The following is a 9,879-nucleotide window of genomic DNA, read 5'->3' on the forward strand; positions in this document are numbered from 1 at the left end:
TCACCCATCCAGACTGTTTCCCTCACCCACCGTCTCCCTCGGTGTGACGGGAGACGAGGGGGAGGAAAAACTAGAACCACGGGAACAAGTCCGGAGTTCCTGAGTCGTAACTGTACAAAAATAAAGTGGTAAAAGTGTAAAGGCGATTAAAGGGACAACACGTCGTTAATCTGTGACAAGAAAGAGCCAAACAGGGAGATTAAAGTCGCATTTCATGAAAAAAAGGGTATAAATTATAAAAATGAAGTTGAAAGAATAGGAGGAAATCCATCCATCCATCCATCCATCCATCCATCATCCATCAATGTTAACGTGCTCTTTCTACCATCATCAGGGTCGTTACCAGCTGTCACTTCATTACCAGGTGTATCATTGGTACCAGGTGACCTCAGGTGACCTTCCTTAGTGACAGATCATCAGGTCAGATCCACGTTCTCTGGAAACATTTATTCAGCCACAGTTGGACCAACACACACACACAGGACGCCAAAAATAAACCAGGGTTCAGTTTAATGGACCTGGTTTTAGGAGGTGAGGAGACAGAGAGTCCACAGTTTACACTGGTGCTGTCCACAGTCTCTCTCCTGTGGTCAGAGACAAACATCCCTCACACCGAGAACAGAACGACAGTCGCAAAGTTGTTTTTGTTAAGTGTGGGTTTTAAGAAAACTCTTCCCTTCAGTCGTCTGTCTCCATCACTGATGTTTCTGTCAGCATTCGACCACATGTTCATGAACTCAGCTTCAACATAAATGTGAAGAATTGTCACCAAGGACGTGACCTTGGTGACCTTGGTGTTCCTCACTGACCCTCACCCTGTAGAATGAACAGAGAACAAAAGATAAATGTTTTTTTTTAAAGTCAGGTCGACAGGGAAAAAATAAACGTTGATTTGGCTCCCTCTTGTGGTGGCTTTTGTAACGACTGTTAATTCTATCAACCTGATTTAAATGCTGGTAATCAAATCACGGACTGTCGGAGAGCGTCCATTCACAGTTGTGCCTCTCATCAGTCTCCACTGCACTCCCCCCTGAGAGCACTCACCCACTGAACTGTTCCACTTCTTATTAAAATCAGGCCAAGAGGTCAAGGCACTGGGTGGCAGTTCAAGGTCCATTTGCAGCACAGAGAAAAGGCAGAGGAATTGGCCACTACTGAAGCCAGCAGGAAAGACATGGGATAAAGGGGTGAAAGGGAAGAGACAGCGCATGTGCAAACGAGCCAAATAATAAAATAATTGGACAATTTCCATTCAATTAAAACACAGAAAATCAACAAGATAAAAAACACTGCCAAAATAGGGCTTTTAAAATGTGACCCGAATGAAAAAAAATGTATTTAAAAGAAAAAAGTTTCAAAAAAAAGAAAACAAAACAAATTTGTATTTTTACATAGAAATGTAAAAATATATTTTAACAACAAATAAAAAACAAACATTTTACATTAAAATATTCTCACATTTCTATTTCTTATTGAATATTTTAATAAATACATATAATGAGTGTTTCAGGTCATTTTGGTGTAACTTTAATTAACACTTGAATTGTTTTTGTTTTTTCCAGTGACTTTTATTAAATAAATACAGAGCTGCTGATGCAGAGTCAAAGACTTTATTTTGGGAATAAGTACAAGTGAACAGGAAATAATATCTGGTTTGTGATTAACGTGAACAGAAGAGCCTCAGGGCCTGACATCTTTTTCGCCCGTGTGACAGGTCGGTGGCGTGTACTTTCCCTCCTGAATCAACTTCTCTCTCTGTGCCAAGATTGTTTTGAGCCGGGTGAACTGCAAGGACGGGAGCAGAGGAAAGAAACCGTGAAAAAAATGTTCTGGAAAAAATTCTGCAGCACACAACTGCCGAGACGGAGACACTCACCGTCTTCCTGCGGTGCATACACTCCATGAAGTCTTCATACTCAATCCTCGCGCGGGTTCGGCCGATGCCGTGGGAACACTCTATCCACTCCTTTTCGAAGGCGTAACAGCGAGGGGCTACGCTGTAGGGCTGCTTCGTGCTCTGATTTGACAGCGGACGGTCGAGCTCGAGGCCAAAATGTTTATGCAGGTCCATGAACGGCATGATGGCGGCGCTGGTGGAGGAAGAGGAGAGAAGACAACACCAGGGAAGAAGAAGAACGAATGTGACTGAGACGGGCTTTAAAAAAAACAACTGCATCTAATCACTAACGAATTTCAAAGTGTAATTATAATGTATAACATTGGTAAACAAATTAATGAATTAACTCGAGAGTTTATCACAGGATTTAATTCGGCAGATAAAATACAACACATTCGTGCAGGGAGTTCAGATTAAACAATTCTTTAGCTTTTAATCTAGATTTTCTTTTGTACTTTTAAGACAATTTCAAAATATATTCAAAATAGTTCGCAGATCGTACGTATTATTAACAGTTGCTGAGGATAGTCTTCGTTCCGTTGTTAGCCGCGACACTTAGCCAGCTAAGCTATGTAGCGAAATAGCGAACAACGGATGACAGTTATAGTCTTTTAAACTCACGTTAATTATCTAAATATATTAAAGTCATTCATTGTAATATTTTAAAGATTATTGTCATGACGACATTAACGTGCACCGTAACGACACCGTCCGTGATCTTTTTTTTCTGATTCTTCTTCAATGACAGTGTGATTACGCTAACGGCGCTGATGGTGACACATACGTCTACGTCACACTCAGATATATTTAAAACAATGCATTTGACTTTGAAAGTAAGTGTTTGAAAACCTGTTAGTAAAGTTATATTATCGATAAATACGTTTATTCACCGGTTTCGTCGGACTCACTTTAACCTTCCTCCGAGTCTACGGCTCCACACGAACTGCTTTACGGCAGTGAAGCATAACACGGAAGTCGTCACTCGTTGACGTTTTCTTCTTCCTCTTTTTTTTTCTCCAACCTTAGTACAACAGTTTGAATAAAAATTATAGCGCCACCTAAGGGACTAAAGTCTGAACTCTGGCCGTGTTCCTTCAGCTCGGAACAATATCGACATATTACAATCGAAATAAATAGAAAAAAACTCGCTATTTGGTGCAACATCAGTTTGTGTTTATTATTTTCTTTCTCAGGGAAAAGTCGCCATGTTTTTCTTTCACAGTCCCGTGTGTGTGCGTGTGTTTGTGTGAGAACACACAGTAACAGGAAACAAAGTTCTAACACTTAAATACAGTATTGCTCTCTATATTCTCTAAAAACATTTTTCTTTTTCTCAAATGAACGACAGGAACATGAACACCCACGCACACTCGTTCATGACAACTGTGTGTGTGTGTTTTTATAGACAGGCAGCCGGGCCTCGTTCATGACAACTGTGTGTTTTTATAGACAGGCAGCCGGGAACAAGTGGAAAAGTGCGGAACAATCTAGAACACTGCTGAGTTACAGACGCAGCTTCATTCATAAAGCTTTAGGAAGGCAGAAAAATGAAGATTCCCTTAAGAAATCCAAAAAGAAAAACATTTCAACAGAGGCGTAAGAAGCTAAAATGTAACTGTGGTTAAAAAACAAACAAACATATGATTAAAACAACATGAAGCATCTTTAGTTTTAGGGACTAAACTAAAGAAACCTCCTGAAATATAGAAGAATTATCCTGAAGAAAATCACCAGTCACTTAAAATGTCCATTTGTGAAGACAACAAACCAGGTTTTCCCCACAGGAAGATTCCACAGATGTCACAGATTCTAGAGTTTGGCTTCAAAACCACGTGACAGCTGCTCATCAGTGAAGTAACAGAAGAAAAAAAAATGCAAAAATATGCATCACAGAATTGACAAAAACCGTATTCACGCTTAGGTTATGAAAAGGCAGAGAAAATGACGTCAGTTTTTGAGCCAAACTCTTCCTCAGTTCCATCCAACACAAAAGGCCTGGAAGGTGATTTTTTTTTTTTGTTTTTTGGTTTTTACCACAGACTTTAGTGCTCGCAACTGAAGTTAACGTAGCAACAACGAACAGCCAAAAAAAAAGATAAATACGATGAGTTCAGATAAAGTGCACGAGTGCTCAATCAAAAATAATAAAAAAAACAAAAAAACAACAATCACACAAAGAAGAACAGCCAGAGACGTTGGTGTACATTCATCGTTGGTCTGTACGTTCACACACACACAGACGCAGATGCAACATTCAAGTGGCCAGAAAAGTAGTAAGTAAGTAAACACTGACAATAACACACGCCGCTCTGTTGTGGCGTCGGTCCGTGTCACATGACACAAACACACAATGACAACAGTCTGACAATGACGTGGGCGGAGCTTCGTTAATGGCCTGAGGCACAAACACAGTCCATTCTTGATTAACTTTAAATTGATCTAAATGTGTATAAAGTTTACCATGAATTTTTTCTTTCTCTGAATATTAACTCGTATTAACTAGTAAATTTGCTAGCATGAAAATTAACTAACGGTACTTTTAGCTACGTCGCTGGATTAGAGTCATGATGATTCAGCGTCTAGTGTTTGAATGAAGTTTTCACAGTAACAGATTTTTATAATCTTTGACATTTTCACTTTAAGGTCTGGGTTTTTTTTTTGGTCCAGGTCCAGACTGAGAATACCTGGTGAAAAAGTTCCTGCCTCACTGTCGCCATCATTGTCAGAATGTCAAGTCAAATGTTCCTGTGTTCCATGAACCACGGGTTTAGTCTCCTCTGAACATAGATTCAAGTGCAGCTTCTCTTGCTCTCTTTATCCCCCTCTTGTGGCCACATTTCCAGTCGGTGGCTCATGCGGACTCATGCACACAGAAAAAAATGCCTCATCATCATCATCATCATCATCATCATCATCATCGTCGTCATCATCATCATCGTCCTAGTCTGGGTCTGAATATAAATAATAAACAAAAAAAGTGAAAAATAAACGCCACGACAGTCGAGTCCACATTCATTCTCACCTGACATCCCCCCCCGCCCCGCTCTCTGATGTGCTTGGTGACCTTTCACCTCTTCTAATTTCTTTTTTGTCTTGTGGAAAATTCTGTACCTCTCCTTTTATAATTTTTTTTTTTATGATTCTTCAAACTTTTTTTTTTTGCTGAAGTAGCCAAGGCATTTTGCACCAAGGAGTAAACATAAATAATCGTCTTAGAAATCTCAGAGGTAGAACCCTGACTGTGACAGGTGGATCGACAGAGACAGACCAAAGTAAACGATCGTTGTGGGAGACGTTAAAGCGACACATGAAAAAAAAAAAACAGGGGAAAAAAACGGAGACATCAGGGAAAAGGTGTTTTTTTGTGTTGGGGTTTGAATGTTTTTCTTTTTGTTGTTGTTTTTTTTTTTGTGCAATCCTGAGAGCCAGGTTCTCTCAGACGTACAGGATGACGTTGCTGTCTGTGGGACAGTGAAGGCCTTCGGTGGAGGGGTTCAGGGTCCGGCAGGACGGAGGCTGAGTCTGCTGCCCCCCCGCCAGCAGGTGGCAGCTTTTGGGGTGAGGGGAGTCACAGTCGTCTGACGTCAGCTCGGCGATGTCGTCCGACTGCGTGTCCGACATCTCCAAGTCGCTGCGGATGCTCTCCGGCTGAGCCAGCGTGACGTCCCGGAGCCCCTCCCTCATCGACACCCCCGGCGACAGTCCCAGGGCGGAGCCGGAGAGAGCGCCGCCCCGTCTGGAGCTGCAGTCCTGAGGCTCCTCCCCTCCCGAGGCGGTTGCCATGGCAGCGGAGGCCGGGGGAGGGGTCAGGTCCTCCTCACTGGTCAGGCAGAGGTGGCTGGGTTTGGTCTCGATGTCCACCTGGATCTCCAGGTTGGTGCACTCCCTGTGGAACCACGGAGACACAGAACTGTGAGGAACTATGATTGGTCCCAAACTGTGGAGCGGATCGTCCTGAATCCACGGTTTGAAACTGAAGCAAAGACGCTTCAAGATACGGCTTAAATCTACAACAACACTCGTCTGTCGACTGAATTTTCCTCATCAAAAACATTTAAAAACAATTCATTCGTTCCACCTCCCCCCCCGAAATATACTATTAATTAATTAAATTAAAATAACCCCCCATCTAAAAATCTAAAAACAAACAAATATATTGATAATATAAAATAATAATAATTAAGGAAAACATTTATAATATTGTTATAAAAATGGGTAAAATAACCCAGAGAGGGAGACAGCGCCACAGTGTGTCGAGCGCTGGTAACTGGTAGAAAATCGTCTCTGACCTGTCAGGTAGTGTGTAGGAGGAAATGATGGATCCGGCCATTCCTCTGGTGCTGGCACAGTCACTTCCTGCCCCCAGGCTGCCCGTCTCCCTCTGGGCTGACTCCTTAGCCAGCTCTGCTGCCTGAACCTCCAGTCTGGAGGACACAACAAATTCAAAATGTTTTCATTCATGAAACTTTTTTTTATAATTTAAAAAAATTATAAATAATTGTGATTCCTGACCTGCTGTATTTGCCGGTGCGAGCCCCCAGCGCTCCTCCTGCCAGCGTGTTGAAGTGTGGCGTGTCACCGAGGGCCCCGGGGGCCACGGAGAGGCCCTCACTGGGGGAGGTGGTGCTCAGGCCGCTGACCGCTCCGTCCAGACTGCTCTCACCCAGACTGGGAGACTTGAGCGCTCGCCATGCGTCGGCCACTGCAGCGTGGAGGAGTGTGAATATAAAGTACTCGATACTACAACTCCATGTACTGTGTATATATACAGGTACGTCTCACAGGAAGTCAGTACTCACCTGTGATTGGTCCGTCATCCTCGTCAAAGTCGATACGGACGCCCCGCCCCTTTCCTCTGCTCACTCCACATCCGCCTCCACGACACAGAGATATCGGCACCACACCGTAAACGTAGGCTAACATGATCGGTACACCGATACCTGGGGGGAACAGAAACAGTTCATACACCTGGGCTATTGTTTCCCGCCGGGGTAAAACACAGCCTGTGTTGCTAAAAACAAAACTAACAACAACCGATTAACGTTACTGGTTCTTACCCACGCTGACAGCCGCGATGACGGGGGCGGTGATGATGGACAAGGCCACGCCCCCAGTGATGGCCAGATTCCTCCTGTGACGAGATGACGTCTTCTTCAGTTCGTAGTGGGCGTGGATCTGCAGCAGAGCAGAGACACGGTTTTAACACCGAGACGTTTGCATTCTCAATTTTGACCGCTAGATGTCACCCAACCCCTTAACAACACAGATAATGTCCTGATTAGTAGCCCGTCACTTTGCCTGAAGTAAAAGAAGAGTTCTCATTACGTTTTTGTTTTGTTTTTGTTTTGGGGTTTTTTTTTGCCTCTTTTTGTTGTTTCAACATTAACATTAAATAAATTAACGATCGATTTTCAAGAATTTCACAAGGTTTCTTCAGATATTTTAAAATTCTGTGTTTTCCATACAGGACAAAGTGCCAGCTTCACTTATATAGAAGTACAGCCAGTAAAAACAAACATTAACTGGTCAATAAAACTACAACCAAATCGATTATCGTTATCGTTAAAAAAATACTTTAAATCAAAATCTTATACAAAATAATTATTTTTCTTTCAGCTGTAAAATCAAACTCAGTTTCTGAAACATTTTCTAAATATAACCCAGGTTTTTTCAACATTTTCGGAGGAGCCTTTACATCATCCTCTGGAACACGGAACAAAAACAAACTCTGTGAAGTCTGTGGGAGTTTGGAACTGAAGTGAAAACTGATTTCTAATAATGAAAGAATTTTCTGTCATTTCCAAAGAGGCCGTGGGCGATGATGTGATGAAACCTGGACAGAGGAGGGTTTCATTTCACATCAGCGCTGTGGTTTTTCCACTTCTGCTTCTGTCACTGAGAGGAAACTGACGACGACCTGAACACGAAGGTTAAAGCAAAAAAAAAAAAACTACAGAGATGCGAAATAAGAGAAGTTCCGACGTTTGTTGGTGTGAAATCGAAAACTTCAGAATGATGTTCATATTGTGAACTCCGATCTTTGTTCGTCCTAAATATATTATTTTCTCCCGTCTTACGAGTACTTTTTAAATACTTCAGTGAGCTCAGATCAGAGCAGTAACAGATCATCTGAATCCACCAGAAGTACATCCTAGGTCTGTGCTGACCGTGGAGTTCCTCAGGGTGGCGCTCTCCCAACACTGCTGTTCTATAGAAGCCTCAAAGATGTTTATCTCGTTATCTTAAATATTTCTGAGGATTAGATGTCCATTTTTAAAACTATCTGATTGCCTATAAAATGTTTCCTCATCATTAAATTCAACCTAATTATTCCGTCATCGGCGTTTACCTTGCGGCCGACGTAAACAGGGATTCCGATGACCATGGCGGGGACGGCGATGCCTGCGATGAGAGTGATTCCAACCGGAGCTCCGATCAGGGTTCCCAGCTGCCACAGGATCTTCTTCTTCCTGCTCCAGGGCTTCTTCCCCCAGAATGTGCAGCCAGAAGGACTGATGGGTGGAAACGGACAAGTTTAAACCTGACCTGAGTCGAACTTCTTAGATTCACTCACGCCCCATCATCACCAACATCTCTGTTACCTGAGGTAGTGCAGGTCGGAGATCTCCTTCATGCAGAGCCAGCAGAACTCGCAGCCACAGACGGCGCAGGTCATGTGATTACAGCTGCCATCGTTCATCTTGATGATGTAAGCGCCACAGCGAGGACAGGGCTTGATGTCATCAGCTTGACATGAAAAAAAAAAAAATTAATTACAGAATTTTGTTATTTCACTCGGCGCCTCCTACAGTTCGCTCCTGTCATTTCACTTCTGAAGAACCAGGTGTCGCAGGGAAACAAGTACTACATCACTACACATCTCTATCTTTATTTTTTATTTTTGTTTCTGTTCAGCGTTCGTGTGTGTGTGTGTGTGTGACAGACGGACGGACGGACACAGAGGGAACAGCCTGTTTATGAGTCAGTGCTGCTCGTCTGTCACGGTCGTCATTTGATAAACACAGGGAAACTGGACGCAGTGGGAAGATGGAGGAGAGACGGACTGATCATCAAGATCTGATTAACACACACACACACACACACACACACACCAAATTGTAGAAGTTCCTGCTAACTTTGATCTCTTCTGTTTATGTCTGTTTACAGACGTGTTGCTAGGCAACGATAACCATCACTTGTGTCTCAGCTGATAAACATTTCTTACAGTAGCTCATGTCATGTGAGCTATTTTGTTTGCCAAATTTTCCCACACCCTGGGCTGGGAAACCAAGCTGAAGGAGCCACAGGTTTTTATTATTTTTTAGGGGCTAACTTTTAGTTTGTTTTTGGCTAACCTTTAGCTTTAGCTTGTTCTCCTCGTTTGTTTTTTTCTCTGTACTCACCAGGTCCCTGCTCCTGTGTGTAGCTGGGCGAGTGGTTACTGTGGGTGTGCAGGGACTGCGCCCTCTGCTGGCGTGCAGAGTCACAGGTCTGGTTGGGGTGCCAGGCCTGTTTGCAGTGGTAGCAGAACTCAGCCCCGCAGCCCTCCCTGCCACAAACCAGTCTGGGACAGCTGGCACAGCCGGAGGCGATGACGGCGAAGCTGAGAAGACGACACAGATGGAGGAGAGAGAGGGGAGAGAGACAGGGGAGAGAGAGAGAGGGGAGACACAGAGGGGAGAGAGAGAGAGGGCAGAGAGAGAGAGGGGAGAGAGAGAGAGGGCAGAGAGAGAGAGGGCAGAGAGAGAGAGGGCAGAGAGAAATTCAGTCACGAGCACCGGCTGATGGAACCGTTGGCTCCTTCTGAGTCTGTGACTCACAGTCCTGCAGTAAATTAAAGGTTCATTAACAGAGTTTACAAATGAGAGGACAGTTTGTACTGATGAGTAAAGAACTGGAGGCTGATACTGATGCTGCTGCTACTGCTGTTACTGCTGCTGCTGCTGCTGCTGCTGCTGCTCCGGCTGCTGCTGCAACTCCTA

The 9,879-nt window shown here is 43.6% G+C and overlaps 2 protein-coding genes across 5 annotated transcripts in view; both read right to left on the minus strand.

The window, feature by feature from the left end:
* Nucleotides 1–1,594: 1,594 nt before the first annotated feature.
* ndufs5 (NADH:ubiquinone oxidoreductase subunit S5) lies at nt 1,595–2,962 on the minus strand. Of its 4 annotated transcripts, none has more exons than XM_008331002.3 (3): nt 2,806–2,962; nt 1,877–2,090; nt 1,595–1,785 (listed from the first exon to the last, which is right to left on the minus strand). In XM_008331002.3, the coding sequence occupies exons 2-3, from the start codon at nt 2,078–2,080 to the stop codon at nt 1,681–1,683; spliced, it is 309 nt and encodes a 102-aa protein (XP_008329224.1). In that variant the 5' UTR covers nt 2,081–2,090; nt 2,806–2,962; the 3' UTR covers nt 1,595–1,680. The 4 variants fall into 4 exon arrangements, with proteins under 4 accessions (XP_008329224.1, XP_008329225.1, XP_024920875.1 ...); XM_008331003.3 differs by having other exon boundaries at nt 2,788–2,942; XM_025065107.1 differs by having other exon boundaries at nt 2,778–2,855.
* A 1,585-nt stretch (nt 2,963–4,547) lies between these two features.
* The window catches only part of rnf19b (ring finger protein 19B), a 9,984-nt gene continuing 4,652 nt past the window's right edge, over nt 4,548–9,879 (minus strand). The window contains 8 exon segments of the mRNA XM_025065106.1: nt 4,548–5,783; nt 6,187–6,321; nt 6,410–6,599; nt 6,697–6,837; nt 6,955–7,072; nt 8,247–8,409; nt 8,500–8,644; nt 9,301–9,500. Of these exon segments, the coding sequence (XP_024920874.1) occupies nt 5,333–5,783; nt 6,187–6,321; nt 6,410–6,599; nt 6,697–6,837; nt 6,955–7,072; nt 8,247–8,409; nt 8,500–8,644; nt 9,301–9,500 (1,543 nt within the window). The 3' untranslated portion in view covers nt 4,548–5,332.

The sequence above is a fragment of the Cynoglossus semilaevis genome, chromosome 18, assembly GCF_000523025.1.
Source record: "Cynoglossus semilaevis isolate Cse_v1.0 chromosome 18, Cse_v1.0, whole genome shotgun sequence".
Lineage (NCBI taxonomy): Eukaryota > Metazoa > Chordata > Actinopteri > Pleuronectiformes > Cynoglossidae > Cynoglossus > Cynoglossus semilaevis.

Coding starts and splice junctions, on each gene's coding strand:
- ndufs5 (XM_008331002.3), bottom strand. CDS start 2,080: ATGCCGTTCATGGACCTGCATAAACATTTTGGCCTCGAGCTCGACCGT. Junction 1,786..1,876: donor GTATGCACCGCAGGAAGACG/GTGAGTGTCTCC, acceptor CCGTCCTTGCAG/TTCACCCGGCTCAAAACAAT.